We start from the raw sequence: 17,348 nt of genomic DNA on the forward strand, positions 1-17,348 counted from the left end.
CCTATCGGTGGAATAATTTACCTAGAAAACATCCAAGGGGCAAACCGAAACCTAAAACTCCCGCTTGGAGTCTATCACAACCACTGTCTGAGGCAGTGGAATCTGATTCATCTGCCGGTCCAAACAGTTCGGCTTCTCTCAGTTCAGTCTCGGCAGGAGGTAGTCCAAGACAACATAACACTAGATCAGGACGAGAGCCACCCAAATCTAATAGGAAGAAAGAGAAGGAAAATAAATTTAAACACGAATCCTCATGTGCCGAGGATTCAGACAGAAGGGGGGAGATGGGGGTGGCAGGCAAAGTGGCCTCTGTTCCCTCATCTTCCTCCTCATCAATATTGGGTTTTTTTAGCGAATTCCCAGCCGGGAAAGGGGGAGACACGTCCCAGGCGATAGAACCTTCTATTGGGGATGGCAGTCTTCAGGTCATTCATCTGACGGGAGTGGCAATCCCTAATTCTTATTTGTTATTATTGTCCAAAGATTTGGGGTTTTGCCCCACTTACAATGCTGACATTTTGAAAATTATAGTTGACCCATACCTGTTTGGCCGAAAAATTTTGTTACAATCATTGTATGGAAATCATCCAAGAATGCTAGTGGGATGCCTTAACGACAAACCCTGGTTCAGAGAAAGACTTGCTAGCCTTGCAGTCTTTACAGAAATTGGAATCGGAAGGCTTATTGGATGAACCGAATGAGGCGAACTCTACTTCTTTTGGTTTGGCGCCATCCTATTTTCTGTCCCGTTTGGAAGATATAGGGTTGCGTAAAAAATTTTAAAAAAAAAATCCCCCCTTTACCCTTAGTAGCTAATCTTAAGACCTTTATAAATGTGGTGGAAAGTGATCTGGTAAAACTAAGAGGCCAAAAGACATCTGTTGACAATCCTCATGACAATCTTTGCCATGAGGAACGTGAGATACTAAGAGAGCTGATGGAAAATAAAAGATGGGTGATCAAACCATCTGACAAGGGGGGAAATGTGGTCTTGATGTCAGTCAATCTTTACAGGGAGATGTGCCTTGAAATCTTGGATAAACAGGGGTGCTACTTGAGGGTCTCTGCATTTAGGGCCGCCCAATGTCAACGTGAACTTTTTACGATAATCGATGATGCAGTGACACAGTCGGTCATTGATGAATACACAGTGATATTTTTAAAGGTCGCAAATTCCATACTTCCTTTTATGCTTTACCGAAAGTCCACAAAAAGCTGGACAACCCCCCCCCCCCCCCCCCCCCGGTCATCTAATTGTGTCCGGGCTTGGCTCTTTAACTGAGAAAATAAGCATATATGTGGACAGACATCTACAGCCGCATGTACAGTCACTCCCTTCATATATTTGAGATATATCACACTTGTTACGTGATCTAGGCGGTTTCAGTTACCCGAAGGGACTTTTGGTGGCTTTGGACGTGGAGGCCCTATACTCCAGCATTGCCCATGAATTAAGTATACGGGCTGTGGGTACATTCCTCAGTGAATACCGTGTACTGCGCACAATGCGTTTTTGCTGATTCTACTGGAGTTTCTTCTGGTGAATACCTTTTTTTGTTTTTGAAGGATCCCACTACCTTCAGGTGCAGGGTGTGGTGATTGGGACCACCTGTGCCCCCTCTTATGCTAACCTGTACCTGGGGGAGTGGAAACGTGAACGTTTTGCTAGTGATGGTCTCTCGATGTACCTTGGCCACGTTCTGGCATGGCACAGGTACATCGATGACATCATCGTTTTCTGGACGGGGGGGCTCAACCTCCTTAACGATTTTGTTCAGATTCTGAATCACAATTCACAGAATTTGAGGTTCACCATGCAGGTCATTCCTTCGGAGATCCCCTTTCTTGATATCTCCATTTTGTTGGATGAGAGTGGTCAGTTGTCGACACGACTAAACAGAAAAGATACTACGACTAATTCATTGTTAAGGGCCGACAGTTTTCATCCATCCCATACAGTGAGGGGCATACCAGTTGGCCAATATTTGCGAGTTAGACGTAACTGCTGCGACGACAGGGACTTTTGGGCTGAGGCCAGAAATTTGAAGCAGATCCTCAAAAGGGCCTACAAGAGGGCGGATGCTAGTGCAAGAGCATCTCTGCTCTCGGATAGGCCTCAATATAAACATAACACGGAATGCACAGTGCGCTTTTGCACAAAGTTTTCCGCACAACATCGAGAGATCACACAAATTATTGAGAAGAATTGGCACATGTTAACAAATGATGTGAAGCTGAGGACTTGTGTTCCTGAGAGATCTGCTTTTTACGTTTTGGTGGCCCCTTCTTTGTGGGATGGGTTGGTCAACAGTCACTTTCTTGCCCCCAAGACAAGACAGAAATATTATAAAGTTACGGGTACTTATACCTGCGGGGGCTGCACTTTGTGCCGATACATACGCGTCGGGGATCTGTCAGGCTGCCGGATTGGACAGATTGGAATTTGGCCCACTATGTAAATTGTGGCACAACATTGGTGATATATCTTTTGCTGTGTCCCTGTGGAGCCTTCTATATAGGCAAAACTAAACGGGAGTTCTGTTCAAGAATTTCAGATCATGTAACGAGTGTTAAAAGTAAGAATATCCCCAATCTCACCCCGGTTGCCAAACATTTCAAAACCGTGCACGCTGGTAGCCCTGTCAACATGCATTTTGTGGGTTTGGACCACATACATAGCTCTATTAGGGGTGGTGACATGGACCGACTTCTTCTGTAAAAGGAGTCTCGATGGATTTTTGATTTAACGGCTACTAAATATCCTGGTCTCAACGAGATCAAAAGCTATGCTTTATTTCTACCCGTGTAGATGACTCTGGGCATTTCTCTCTGCCTAGCCTGCGTCTGGTGGATCCCTGCTTTTAAGTGCCTTGGGGGTAGTGTGCCTGTTTCATCGCAGGTCTTTGAGGTTTCTTTTTGATTCATGATAGGTTTGAAAGGTGCTAGGGCACGTACAGTAGGGTGTAGTCCCTGTCACTCATTTTTAAGTGGAAGTGACATTTATGCCCCAGTATTAACAGGTTATATTCACGATTATACTGCCACAATCTTTTGATCTGAATGTATTCATCTAATATATGTATATTTCAGGGCTGTGGAGTCGGTCCAAAAATCCACCGACTCCGACTCCTCAGTTTAGGATTCCACCGACTCCTACTCCGACTCCTCTAATTTGCATATTACAATTTTGTTGATTAAAAGTATGTAACATGAAATTCGTCTCTTAACTGCCAACGCTTAGGAATTTTACAAGACAACTGAAGTGAGAAGGATATGTAGACTACTATATTTATTCCCTTTAGACTAAAACTAGTCCTTGGTAAGAGTACTTGTAAAAGGTACAAACCGGAACAAAGAACATCTATCAGGCCCTAGGCAATGTAAGTGTGGGTACATGTAAGAATGATGTGCAGGTACTCTGCAGGGGAATGAGGAGATTGTAAACAGACAACACCTCTGTGTTCAATGTGCACAGCATTCTCAGTGGATTCCCTGCAGCTCTGTGGGGAGTGCATATAGTACTACTGTGTAACAAAGTAAACCTGAGACAGATGAAATTAAAGTTTTATACATACCTGGGGCTTCCTCCAGCCGCCTTCAGGATAATCAGTCCCTCATTGTCCTCCTCCACCACCTGGATTTTCTGCTATGAGTCCAGGTACTTGAGCCAGTCGGGCGTAGTGCGCATGCACACACTCCGCCGCCAGGAGCATACTACATCTGTGCAGCACTATTGCGCAGGTGCAGAATGTTCCTGGCTGTGGGCGCGGCATGCGGCCGGACAGCGCTGACTGGCTGAATTACCAGGACTCATAGCAGAAGATCCGGGTGGTGGAGGACAGCGAGGGACTGATTAGCCTGAAGGGGGCTGGAGGAAGCCCCAGGTATGTATAAAACTTTACTTTTCATCCGTCTCAGTTACCCTTTAATCTGTAGTCACCAAACCAAATTTTAACAACATATCAAATTATTTGATTTCATCAGCAAAGGGAGTGCATACATTTGCATAAATCAGCATCAATGCAGAATTATTTCCATCTCGTTGACCATCTCTATTAGTGACACAGCTACACATCAGGCTTTATTCTTACAGCATAGATGTTATTTAGTGTATATATAAGAGATTCCTGTGTACACATCACATATACAGTCACAATCAGATATGTATATCTGACCTTAAAAATACGGGGACTGCTTTATTGAACCAGCACAAGTAACTAATTTTGATTGGTTTATTTCATTTACTGTATATATACTGTATATATACATTATTTTTAATGACTATTATCTGAGAAATAGAACATTTTATCATATTTTCTATTTTAATTACAGTTACAAATTCATTAGGAGTCGGAGTCGGTGCATTTATACCCGACTCCAGGCACCCAAAATTGCCCGACTCCACGACTCCGACTCCACAGCCCTGGTATATTTTGTGTAAAAAATTGGAATTCATTTAGAGTTATGGGTGCACATTCATGCGCTCAAATAGGATTTGTATTGTGTCTCCCCTCCGAGCAGCTGTAGCATTGCATGTGTCGGCCTCGCCCGCCTCCTCCCGTGGCTGTGGGGCGGGTCCCGGCAGACGGCAGCGCGCTCCCATGGTGTCTGCCCACCCTGCCCTTCCGGCCCGATTGGCGCGTGGGTGAGGGTGGGCATGGCCGCGTTGATTGGCCCAGCCGCCACTTCAGGAAGACAAATAGTGGCTGTACTACATTTGGAGGACACGCCTCCTAAAGAAGCCGGAAGTCCGACGAAACTAGTCGAGGACGCACGTTCCTCTACCATGCGTCCTGGCTCCCATGCCTCTCCCCTCTGCTGACAGATCACCGCTGCCATACCCCTGGACCTGCCATACAGCGCCAGCACAATCGTAAGAGCCCCACTGGGGCACTACAACTGAAATATTGCATTGTTTTGATGTGCATCTCGCTGCTGCTGGGGACACAGCATGTTTTTCCGATTCTAGGTGATTTGCACCAGGCTTTCCACGAGAATGATATGCAGCAAGACTGCTACAGTTAAAGGATACCCGAAGTGGCGTGTGACATATTGAGATAGACATGTGTATGTACAGTGCCAAGCACACTAATAACTATGCTGTGTTCCTTTTTTCTCTTTCTCTGCCTGAAAGAGTTAAATATCAGGTATATAAGTGGCTGACTTAGTTCTGACTCAGACAGGAAGTTACTACAGTGTGACCCTCACTGATAAGAAATTCCAACTATAAAACACTTTCCTAGCAGAAAATAGCTTCTGAGAGCAGGAACGAGGTAAAAAGGGTCAATAGTTCATAGATTTTAGCTCTGGCATAGTTCAATGAATGTGTCATTGAGCAAAAACAATAAAACAGTTAAAACTTAAAAAGTAGATTTAAACATAAAATAAAACTGTGGAATATCTTTAAAAGTTATTTTTAGTAGAAGGAAGATACATACAACCGTTAATTTCATTAGTTTATTTTCGCTTCGGGTGTCCTCTAAAGTGTAACTGTCGGCATAAAATAAAAAATCAATTCTTTATTTTTATCTGGTAAACAAGTAATAAGGATGCTAATCAGGCAATCCAAAAGTTAAAATCTCTATTACTTTTCTTGTTTATAAATGATCATTCCCCAGTTTACCTGACTCTTATTTGGTACGTTGCTGCAAAAAGGAAGTTGCAGGGCATGCTGGGTAGTCCGTTTTTGCTTCTGTACATTAGTTAAAGGGATACTGTAGGGGGGTCAGAGGAAAATGAGTTGAAGTTGCCTGGGGCTTCTAATGGTCCCCCGCAGGCATCATGTGCCCGTGCAGCCACTCACCGATGCTCTGGTCCCGCCTCCGGTTCACTTCTGGAATTTCAGACTTTAAAATCTGAAAACCACTGCGCCTGCGTTGCCGTGTCGTTGCTCCTGCTGATGTCACCAGGAGTGTATAGCTTGTGCCCAGTATGGTCTGGGCCTGTGCAGTACGCTCCTGGTGACATCAGCGGGAGCGAAGACACGGCAACGCAGGTGCAGTGGTTTTCAGACTTTAAAGTCCGAAATTCCAGAAGTGAACCAAAGGCGGGGCCGGAGCATTGGGGAGTGGCTGCGCGGGCACAGGATGTCTGCGGGGGACCATTAGAAGCCCTGGGTAACTTCAACTCATTTTTCCCTGACTCCCCTACAGTGTCCCTTTAAGTCTGAGGGGAAATAAAGAAGCAAAAAAAGACAACCCAGCATGCCCTGCAACTTCCTTTGTGCGGCAACATACCAAATAAGAGTCAGGTAAACTGGGGAATAATCATTTATAAACAAGAAATGTAATAGAGATTTTAACTTTTGGATGGCCTGGTTAGCGTCCATATAACTTGTTTACAAGATAAAAATAAAGAATTGATTTTTTATTTTATGCCCGACAGTTACACTTTGAGGAATCACATCATGCCTTTGCAGGCTTGTCTGTTTCACACCAACGCACTCTGAGTTGTTTCGCATGACATGCATTTGTTGGCATTGAACTCATCATGATCTTAGGAATTGCGATCAATTGTGTCATATATATGGTGCTGGTGCTGTGTAGTCATGTTTGCTACATTCAAGGTGCAAGTTATTCTGCTTGGTTCACACCATTGTATCCGGAGTTGCATTGAATGATCTGCAGAAGCTGGAACTGAATGTACCTGAGCATTAGGACTTATGCTGTTGCTATGTACATGGGTGAGCTTTGGTGGCTCTAAACCAGGATATCTGGCGGAAGATTACAGTTGAATTCCTGACCTATCCTTGTTGAATTACTGGCTGTGAGAACTGTGATGAACTTTATCATACTTATATTAACACTAGCAACAAGCTATTCCTGTTCATCATAAAATAGTTTGGTACAATCCATCCACCAGCTCTGGAAGTTAGGCTTGCTCTGCACAGATTAATCACGAGTAACCATGGTGGTTACTCGTGATTCAAATTAGCTCTTATTGCCACAGCTGAGCGGCTAGATGCGGCGGGGTTAATTACCGAGAACGCCACTCTCCACCAAGCGTTTCAACAAGGTGCAAGCATCCGAATGGACGCGTTGCAAGCCTCGCTATGCAGCACTTCCTCCTTCAATGAGGAAGTGCTCCATAGCGAGGCTTGCAACGTGTCCATTCGGACGCTTGACGCTTGCACCTCGTTGAAACGATGGGCGGAGAGTGGCGTTCTGGGTAATTAATGCCTCCGCATCTAGCCGCTCAGTTGCAGCAATTAGAGCTAATTTGAATCACGAGTAACCACAGTGGATACTCGTGATTAATCCATGGAGAACAAGCCTACTGGAAGTTACCCAATCTACTGCGCATGCGGGGCCGTGCTCATGTAACTGCAACTCTGCCGCACGCATGAGAAAAGAGGAGTGTGGCCCCAATGTGCAGAGGGTCCTCACTCGGCAATGGGGGACCAGAGGACAGCGAGAGAAGCCCCAATAGGATCCTGATGTTTACCTCTCCTTAGGTAAGTATTTACTTTAGCACATTAATTACACCTGAATTAAATGGGGTTGATTAGTTCAAACAACTCTTGATGAGCGACTGTATGCAAAAAATGGATCAGTTGTCACACAGACAACTGTCAAATTTAGACTGGAGACAAGAAAAGGCAGATAACATTTATATTGTGCTTTTCTCCTGGCGGACTCAAAGCACTAGAGCTGCAGCCACTAGAGCATCCTGACTAGGCAGTAGCTGTGATAGGGAGTCTAGCCCAAGGACTCCTTACTGAATAGGTGCTGCTTACTGAACAGGAAGAATCTGAGATTTGAACCCTGGTCTCATGTGTCAGAGGCAGTGCCCTTAACCATTACACCATCCAGCCAGTGAGACACACCACAGAGCGCTTTTCGGATTGCTTTCATTTTGTTTAAAAACACATTAAAATTGCGGTAAAATCGTGGCAAAATTGCCATCATTGCTTTTTTTTTTTTTTTTTTTAATGATTGCGGCTATTTTGTCTTGATTTTACTGCAAGTCAATGGGAGTGTTGTTTTAAAAAAAAAAAAAAAAAAAAGATCCAAAAAACACTCTGTGTCTCCAGCCTCTGATGTATTTTATATAGCAGTCATACATCACTAGCACATATCATCTAATGGATATGGCTAAAATAGTGCCAGTGTATAGAAGGCTACAGACAGTCATACTTCTATATGACTATATGCGCTCACAGGGTATCTAAAACACAATTCCCAAACGGAGACTAAAGATGCTCATACAGGAAGCGATGTATGGGCAGATAGACCATGAGAGAGATCTCTGTCTGATCAAATCTGATAGAGATCTGTTGCCTGCCCATACACCAAAGACCAATTTTTTATACGTTTCAGCGACAACACCTCCTCTGCCCACCTGAATGCCCTTTATTTAGAAAAGAACAAATGTAACTTTTCCATTAACAATTGTTCAACTGAAAATATAATAAATTGTGAAAAAAACGTTTTCAAATATTCAATATATACAGTAAGTGTCAAGTACATTTTACAGTTTTTGATAACCGCATTTTTAACACCCAGGATCATTGCTTCTGGTACAAAAATTGTCAGACTCCTGACTCCTCAGTTTATGAAACCACCGACTGCAGGTACCCAAAATTGCTCCAGCTGCAACTCCTCGACTCCTTAGTCTAATACTTTCCAGGGCTGTGGAGTTAGTACAAAAATAATCCGATTCTGATGCCTCAAGTTAATGAAACCACTGACTTCGACTCCAGGTACCCAAAATAGCTTTAACTCTGACTCCACAGCCCTGCCCAGGATAGTTATGCATTGGAACCAAATCTAGAGTGTCTTAGCATTATCATCTCCTCGAGATCAGGCCTTGGTTCAGATGCAATGTTAGGTGGAAAACTTGAGGTCCTTGATGATGTCAACAAAGTGCCTTGGCAAATTTTCAGCGTGTCTTCCAAAATGGGACCAATGAAAGAGAATTTTTCAGCATCATAGACATTTCGGAGGATCCATTTTTTCTTTCCTTTTGGTGCAGTGAGTTTTAACCTCTTGCTGCCAAGAGTGGCGTTGTTTTCCTGCTTCCTTTTAACCGCAGCCAGTTTTCGTCCAACATTGTGGTTGTTTGATAACGCAGAGAGCTGTGCTCTAGATTCCATACTATCCATGCTGAAGTCTATTTGTTTTGTTTGATGCTTTAACACATTACTCTGAAACACCTTAAGAGGGCCAGTACGACAAGACCACACTAGGTTTTTGAAATCAGTCAGTAGTTGATGATGGGTGACAATTTCATAAAGTCTGTTGTAAGCTGGAGTATTTTCATGGAGCCAGATCCCTTGGTTTTCTACGGTGTCTTCTATGGGGTCATGTTCACATTTCACAACATTCCCATTTTCAACCCACTCGTGTTCATTGCGGACATGATGCAGGAAAGAAAGCCAAAGTTTTTTTAGTTTTTCTTCGTTGTTTTCACAATGTCGCACGGACCACCAGAAGTGGTTCAGAAGTCTGCCAATCCATGGCTTTAAGCTTCTAGTGGTTTTCCGTTTGGAAGCCTGTCTTATTTTTTTGGCTATGCTTTTGGCGTAATGCCGTGCATCAAATTGATGTACTAAGTGTCCGTATTTCTCATACATGATTTTTCGAACGCCTACATGTCTGTCTGAAGCAAACAGCATTATGTCTAGGCCCTGATCTATAGCCCTCGACATGCACATGTCAAAACCTAACTCTTCCATGGCTACTGATGAGGAGCCCTGAGGCGATTGAATGATCTCAAAATCCAAAACTTTGCGTGTTACAATATCCATAAAAGTGTACAGGCAATATTTTGCGCTCTGCCCAGGGCTATCGCATTGCCCAGCTCCAGCTATTGCGATTGGCTTTCCCCTCACCTGTTGCAGATGTTTTATTTTTTCCCTTTCCCATGCCAAGTGTATAGCTGGTGCACAGAATTGTTTTTGGTAGGCGTGAAAAGATCTCTCTGAAATCCCCACTAATCCCAACATTTTAAAGAAGTGGAACATTTTTGAGACACTTATATCAGCACAATTAATTCCTGCAGCTAAAAGAATATTTCCTGAGTAGTGACGTTTTATTTTAGGCTGAGATTGAAAAATTTTGAAACGGTGTCCGTCCTCGCAAACCCCTCGTACAATCACAGCAGATCCTTCTATTTGTTTATTGATTCTTTCTATTTTCTTCTGACATGTTGAGGATTCTTGACATTTGACCTTACTAATCAGTTCATCCAAACAGGATTCGAACACTATAAATTTTCGCATTTTAGTTACATTTGGAATTAAATCCGGGGGGTCTACATTAAAATTTGACTCCAGGGCTGTATCGAGTTCTACTTGAGTGACATGTAACATTCCTGCAGCTCCATATGGTGTTTTTGGACCAATACTTTCCTCCACAGTATCAGTTCTTCTCCTTTTGTGTAATGGAGTAGATATACTTTGGATTGTTTTAGGTAGTAATTGAGATCCCGTTGCTTTCTCTGGTATGCTGTTTAGGAGTGTGGAGTGTTGAGCATAATATGGGTGTTCAACATGCTGCATTAAACTTGTATTGGAAAACAAAGAAATGTTTTGTAAATCTGAAATGTCAAAATCTTTTGTTTGGCTTGCCGATACAATTGTAGCACAGTCTGTCTGAGTTGAACAATCTTTTGTGGTTATGGCTTTTCTATTGTGTTGAGTGCATTTACAATGTTTGCAGAAAGTGGGCAATTCTTCAACTTCCCCTTCCTTAGTTAAGAGTCTTTTTCTTCTTCTTCGTCTAAAAGACAGAACCTGTTCCACATTGATAAGAATTTTATTCTCAGAAATAGGAAATAACGTGGGCATAGAGTCCTTGAGGAGTTTTCTACCTTTAGGAGTAGTTTTGTAGCAATCTGGTCCAAAGTGTGCTGAACATAATCGAAATACGTCTGTGTTCTTGCCCTCTAGAATTTTTTGGGCAACAGCCTCCAAATCAGTAAATTGTTGACCGGTGTAGTGTAGCCATAGCCTTATGTTTTCGATGCATTTTGGGAAGCAGTGGAAGACGACAGTTTCTTCTGGTGATGATTTACCTTTTCTATACTGACAGCCTTCAATAATGCAGTATGGCATTTTTCTATTTCAAGAGAAAAAAATACACATGTAAAGTGCATGTCGATACTAAAAAAATACAAACAATAAATCTACAAAATAAATTCTTAGGCACCGCTGAATGGTGATCTATACTTTTTACGCCACCTCCCTCAGAACAGCATTTTCCAGGCACAGCTTATAGCTTACAACACCTCAAGTATATATTCCCAATGTGAACACTTATTTTTCAATTGCTGCACATGCATTCACTGAGGCCCCTTTCAACTAGAGCGTTTTCATTGCGTTGCGATACCCGTTTTTACTGCATGGTAACGCTAAAGAAATAAAAGTCTATGGGACGTTTCACACCTGATGCGGTGCGATGCGCCAGAAGCATCGCGTGTTATGGGTCAACTTCCGCGGTGAAGTGTGTTGACTGATAAGAGTAGAAAAAGCTGGGTCTCGACCGGGGTGTTTTGCAATTATAGCTCAATTTATTAGTGGTAACATAGTATGGCCCCACTGCATCTTGGATTGCTGTTATTTACTGGGGGCGATAGCTTAGTGCAGCAGCAACGTTACCATCTTGGGCGGCGACATAACCATGCTAAAACTTTGCATGGTGGGCAGTGGATATGTGGGCATGTGTGCAGGGCAGCCATCAGGGGGTACAAGAGGGACAGTAGTATGGGGCCCAGGAAGGGTCTGGGGCCCAAACAGTGGCAGTGTTACTCGAGCCTCTGCTGGCAATTAATCTACCGTGGTATAATAACAGGTGTTGTGTGGTCATCTCCCTCTTACCTGCTGCGTGATTGGTGAACCTGCATCAATGCAGGGGGGAGGGAGTTATGGGCGACATGCAAGTTGCTTTCACTCTACCCCACATACCGTGGCTCTGCCCCACACAATCTACCTATCAGATTGTTATTTGGCATGAGGGGGGCCTGTAGGTTTGCCAAGTATGGGGCCCAGAAAATTCTGATGGTGGCCCTGCATGTGTGCATACAGGTACAGCTGGATCCATGCAATACATATTTACAACCGTATATTAGCATATAGTTTTCCCAATAGGAATGAATTGGCTTGTATATAACAACAATCATACGAATAATTACCGTACCTCTCCTACTGTGTTCTCTCCACTTATGGTAACTTCTCTTCCTGCTTTGCTACATGACTTCCTGTCTTTGGCTTCATTATTTTCTATTTGTGCGTTCCACCTGGGCGATGTGATATCGCCATCTTGTGGACAATAGGCTAACTGCAGCTTGTGTTTGTGAACTACATTCAGCTATTATCATATCGTTATTACAGTATATAGCACAGACAACTTCTGCTGCGCTTTACAGAGTATACTTTTAGCATTTTTTTCAGCCTTCTAATATTATTATTATTCTCTGTCTGTCACTGCACTCTGTTGTTATTATTATTGATTTATAAAGCATTAGCATATTCATATTACTAAAATGTTAGCTGACACATCATTGCATTCCAGTGGTTTTGGGTGTGTGGCTATCTTGCAGGGACACAATAGATGATTTGCATATACAGCAGTGATGCATCGTTGAAGACATCATATGCTCACTCTGAATAATCTCAAATACCTTCTATTTTAAGAAGGAAAACTTTTGTTTGTTTCACCATGAGCTTGCTGGGTAATCTGTAACTAAAGGTGAGGTAGTATACAATATTCATACCTAGAGGCAGTCAGTTTTAGGTTATTTAGTAGGAGCATAGCTCTGTCCCTCTTTCGGAGGGACAGTCCCTCTTTGGGAGCCCTGTCCCTCTGTCCCTCTTTCCTCCTCATTTGTCCCTCTTTCAGGACCTTGTCCCTCTTTCTATGTAAATATATATATTTATGTACTAAAAAAATGTGTTTGATTGACTCTAAACTTTATTCCCATCCTTTAAATTGATATATTACTAATTTTAAAATGTTAATATGAAGGAAAATGAAGCAGTATAGAAAGGACCAGTGCGGTTTGAACTATAAAACAACATATTTTTCTTATGAAATCTTTATGGTATGTGTGACTAGGGGCGTGGTCAGGGGTGTGGCAGAGGCATGGCTTAAGTGTCCCTCTTTCTCATCTCAAAAAGTTGGGAGGTATGAGTAGGAGTACAACATGGCCGTGGTCAAAGGGGAAATGGCCTAAGGTAGAGCATATGCTTGATGGAAAAAGTGAGTTTTGAGAGCATGTTTAAAGATATCAAAGGTTGGAAAGTGGCGGATGTGTTGTATCAGAGGATTCCAGAGGAGGGGTGAAGCACGTGCAAAATCTTTTTTACATGAATGTGATGAGGTGATTCTAGACAGAACAAAAGAAGGTTATATGCAGATCTGAGATTGCAGTTGTGTTGGCATCTGGAAACTAGTGTTGGCATCTGGAAACTAGATGTACAAAAGACAGAGATTGTGGAGAGCTTTGTAAATTTGGGTTAAGAGTTTGAATTGGATCCTCTGGTTAATTGGTAGCCAATGAAGAGCTTGACAGACAAGAGCAGCAGAGGGAGAGTGAAAAGAAAGAAGAATGAGACAAGCAGCCGAGTTCAGTACAGATTGGAGCGGTGCCAGTCTGTTAGTTGGTAGTCCACAAAGTAGTATGTTACAATAGTCCAGACAAGATGTTATAAGAGCATGTATTAACATTTTAGTTGTGTCCTGAGTGAGATATGCCAAATGTTTTTGAGTTGGAATTGACAGGAGCTGGTTAGGTAGTGAATGTGAGGAATAAAAGAGAGAGAGAGACAATATTACCTCTAAGCACCGTGTTCTGGGAACTGAAGTTATAGGGTTGTTATTAACATTTATTGTTATATCAGGCAGAGAGGTGGACAGAGATGGTGGAAAAATCATTAGTTCTGTTTTACTCATATTAGGTTTTCAGAAGCAATAGGTCATGAAAGGGGAAATAGCAGTCAAGCAGTCAGGCTCAGGAACACGTGTGAGGAGGGAGTTAAGGTCTGGGGCCAAATGGTACAGTTGTGTATCATCCTTCCTTGTATAGTTAATAGAAAGCCATGTTGATGTTGAACTAAGCAATTATTTATCTTTTAACTCCCTGCTTGATCAGTTCCAGTCACTCCAACCACTCTATACAAACAGTTCTTACTAAAGTAGACAACAATCTTTGTACAGCTAAATCTAAATGCCATTCCATACTTATCCTTCTTTATCTGTGCTTTGTGTTTGATACTGTTGACCATGTCTTACACTTACAGATACTTTCATCTATAAGTATTAAAGGACCACTATCATGAAAAAGTAGGCAATTAAAATCAGACAGAACTGACAGGTTTTGGGCCAGTCCATCTCCTCATTGGAGATTCTCAGGGTATTCTTTGTTTTCAACAGCATTTCCTGAACAGCAGTTGCAAGGTCTAACTGACAAAATAGTGTGCAAGTGATTAGGGAGGCCGGCTGGTATCTTACTATTTTGGCAGCTAAACTGCTGTTCGGGAAATGCTGTTGAAGACAAAGAAAACCCTGAGAATCCCCCATGAAGAGATGGACTGGCCCAAAACCTGTTGGTTCTGTCAGATTTTAACTGCCTACATTTTACGTGATAGTGGTCCTTTAAGGGCCTTACCCTTTCTGGATATCTTTCTATCTCTCTGAAAGGTCTTTTACAGCCTCTTACTTAGACCAGATCTCTTCTCCACATATTTTGTCTGTTGTGGTACCTCAGAAGTTTTGAATCAGGATGATACCATTTATTGGCTAACTTAAAAGTATATATAAAAGAGTAAGCTTTCGGCCCCTGGGCCTCAGACTCAGGGCTCTGTCCTTGGCTCCCCCCTCTTTTCATCTACATGCAAGGTCTCGGCAACTTAAAGCGGTTTAAAACCCGGACATAATATTCAATAAAAACATGTTTACCTACTTTTTATATGCCATACGGTTATCATATTTGTATTTGTGCATAAGTATTATTATTCATTTATAAGTTATAGGTTTCCCAAAGTACAGTTTTTTTGCTTTGCATTTTATTAATAACTGGTTTTATTCGTTGCTGTCAGACATGCTTTCAGTGTCTCTCTGTCTCCAGCAGCTTCTGCACAGTCAAAGAATGTGTCACATTCCTCACTTGTTATCTTGTGTTTACTTAAATGTATCATTATCTAAAGTTCAGATGTGTCTGCAATTTACTGCACTCAACTTTCAAGCTTTGTGTGTAACCCTTCGGAAGCTGGTCTAGTAAAAAAAAAATGCTGGTTGCATATAATATGCTATAAATAATGTTTTAGAGCAAAGATGAAATGCAGGGTTATATTCCACTTAAATAAACTCATTAGGTTTTTTTTCCAGTGACCCTCAAGGACAGGTACACTTTAAAGGGAAGGTCCAAGGTGTTTAATAATCAAAAATCTACTTAACTGGGGATGTTTAAAGCATACCTGAGCTAACACTTAGGGCAAGGCAAGGAATGGCAGATCTTAAAATAAATCAGTAGTAAGTTTTGAAATAGAATGATACCATTTATTGGTTAACTGAAAAGAAAAACAGTGAGCCTTTTTGGCTAATGAGCCTTCTTCAGACTTTGTTCCTATACAAGATGTTATAGCTCACAGCTATACACATATACATTCAGCATCAGAAGCAGATACATAGTTTGTTTTGCAAGTATAAATAAATGTACCGTAATACAGTTGTCATCCTGTTTCAAAACGTCCTGCTTTCACTGATGACTAACGGTACAATGCTCGCCTCTACTGATACTAAAATGAGTAAGGAAAAAGTTAAACTGTAGCAGAGAGAATTCTGTCATTCCCTAGGAAAAAAAGAAAAACAACAAAAAATACCATAAATTTAACAGTTACCAAGTCTTTAACAGCGCTGACCAGTAATAAACTATCTGACCGCAGTGAGGGGAAGTGGAAACTTAGTAGAGCTGATAATTCCTGTCTGCAAATGTGAATGAGTGCAATTCAAAAGTTCTGTTAGTAAACCCATGGCATTTCTCACAGCAGCTTGTATGTCCCCACTCATCATACAAAGGATGGGATCATCAGGTAAGACCAGATACTGACTGTCATCACACACACCAGGAAGTGAGAGAGATGCAGGGATCTCAGGAAATTAGGCAGAACAGATTAAAGCAGGAGCGATGATTTGCTTTGGCATGTGACCTCTTATCTCTCCAAGTCCTGCATCCTGCTGCTTTTTATCTCCCAAGGCCATGGTCCTCCTGTGGCCTTCCCAGAAATCTGGCCCTGATTCAAAGTGGACCTAATGGCCGATTTTTCACAAATGCATGCTTCCCTACAATATGACTTACCCTCCCTGGGTGTTACAATGGACACATCAGGACATAAAATCACTGAGCTAGTTAAAGAGCACAATAATATGATCAGGGGAGTAACTAGAAATCACTGCCCCCCCCCCCTGTGAAACTTTGGATGGGGCCCCTTCCCCCCCCCCCCCCCCCCCTCGCTTTCTGCACAGGCTAAATGAGAACCAATGTTACTCAGTTGGCTAGTGCACACTTAAATGTATTTTCCCCATGCAGATAAAAACAGCAGGCATTTTCTCTATCAATCACATTAGCATCTGTATTAACGTGCATGTATCACACATACAGGCACACATGGTGTACAGAAAACACGTACAGAAAAACACACACAGAAAATTGACAGATGAGTGTGCTCCCAGCCTCAGCTTCTTATTACACTCACTCTGGCCTCCTCTGAAGGTGGCAGAACTGGCTCTGAAGATGACTCCAGCATCACTACAGTACACAGCATCTGGGATGGGGTAGAGAGGTTGGGGGCTGGGCGCTGTACACAAGAACCTGCTGCACACTGAATAGGCAATGTCTACAAATCTTTGTCTACAAAACTTTGTATAATTCCTTTATAGTGTTTGAGCAGATGCAGTCATTAGAACAATTGTACAGAAAGCTGAAAGCTTTTTCTCTCCGTGCCCAGACTCCTCAAGCATCACTACAGTACACAGCACTTGGGGAGGGTTAGAAAGGCTGGGGCTAGAGCAGCATTGTACACAAGACTCTGCTGAACACTGAATAGGAACTGCAAAACGTTGTATGATTCCTTATCAATGGCTGAGTAGATGCAATCGATAGAACAATTTTGCAGAGAGCAGAAAGTTTTTCTTCTCTCTGTGCTCTTAGTTGTCAGTCTCTCAGGACAGCAAAAAGAAACTACTTCCTCCAGAGCGCCCCCTGTGGCTTCTTGGCCCCCTGCGGCTGCATCCCTTGCAGGGTCTATTGCTACGCCCCTGAACATGGTGCACGTTTCTGAACAGCAATCTAAAGATATTTCATGTCTCAAAACGAAAACCCTCAGACCTGGAGGATCGCTCCAGGCACAA

General features: G+C 42.5%; 2 protein-coding genes across 2 annotated transcripts in view; one reads left to right on the forward strand and one right to left on the reverse strand.

Moving 5' to 3' along the window:
* The window catches only part of LOC137536815 (uncharacterized), a 231,220-nt gene that overhangs the window by 18,071 nt on the left and 195,801 nt on the right, over positions 1–17,348 (forward strand). The window lies entirely within an intron of this gene.
* Positions 8,100–12,184, reverse strand: LOC137534465 (uncharacterized). Its single transcript, XM_068255967.1, has 2 exons — positions 12,138–12,184; positions 8,100–11,060 (listed from the first exon to the last, which is right to left on the reverse strand). The coding sequence occupies exon 2, from the start codon at positions 11,054–11,056 to the stop codon at positions 8,750–8,752; it is 2,307 nt and encodes a 768-aa protein (XP_068112068.1). The 5' UTR covers positions 11,057–11,060; positions 12,138–12,184; the 3' UTR covers positions 8,100–8,749.

Source organism: Hyperolius riggenbachi, chromosome 10 (genome assembly GCF_040937935.1).
Source record: "Hyperolius riggenbachi isolate aHypRig1 chromosome 10, aHypRig1.pri, whole genome shotgun sequence".
Lineage (NCBI taxonomy): Eukaryota > Metazoa > Chordata > Amphibia > Anura > Hyperoliidae > Hyperolius > Hyperolius riggenbachi.

Coding starts and splice junctions, on each gene's coding strand:
- LOC137534465 (XM_068255967.1), bottom strand. CDS start 11,056: ATGCCATACTGCATTATTGAAGGCTGTCAGTATAGAAAAGGTAAATCA.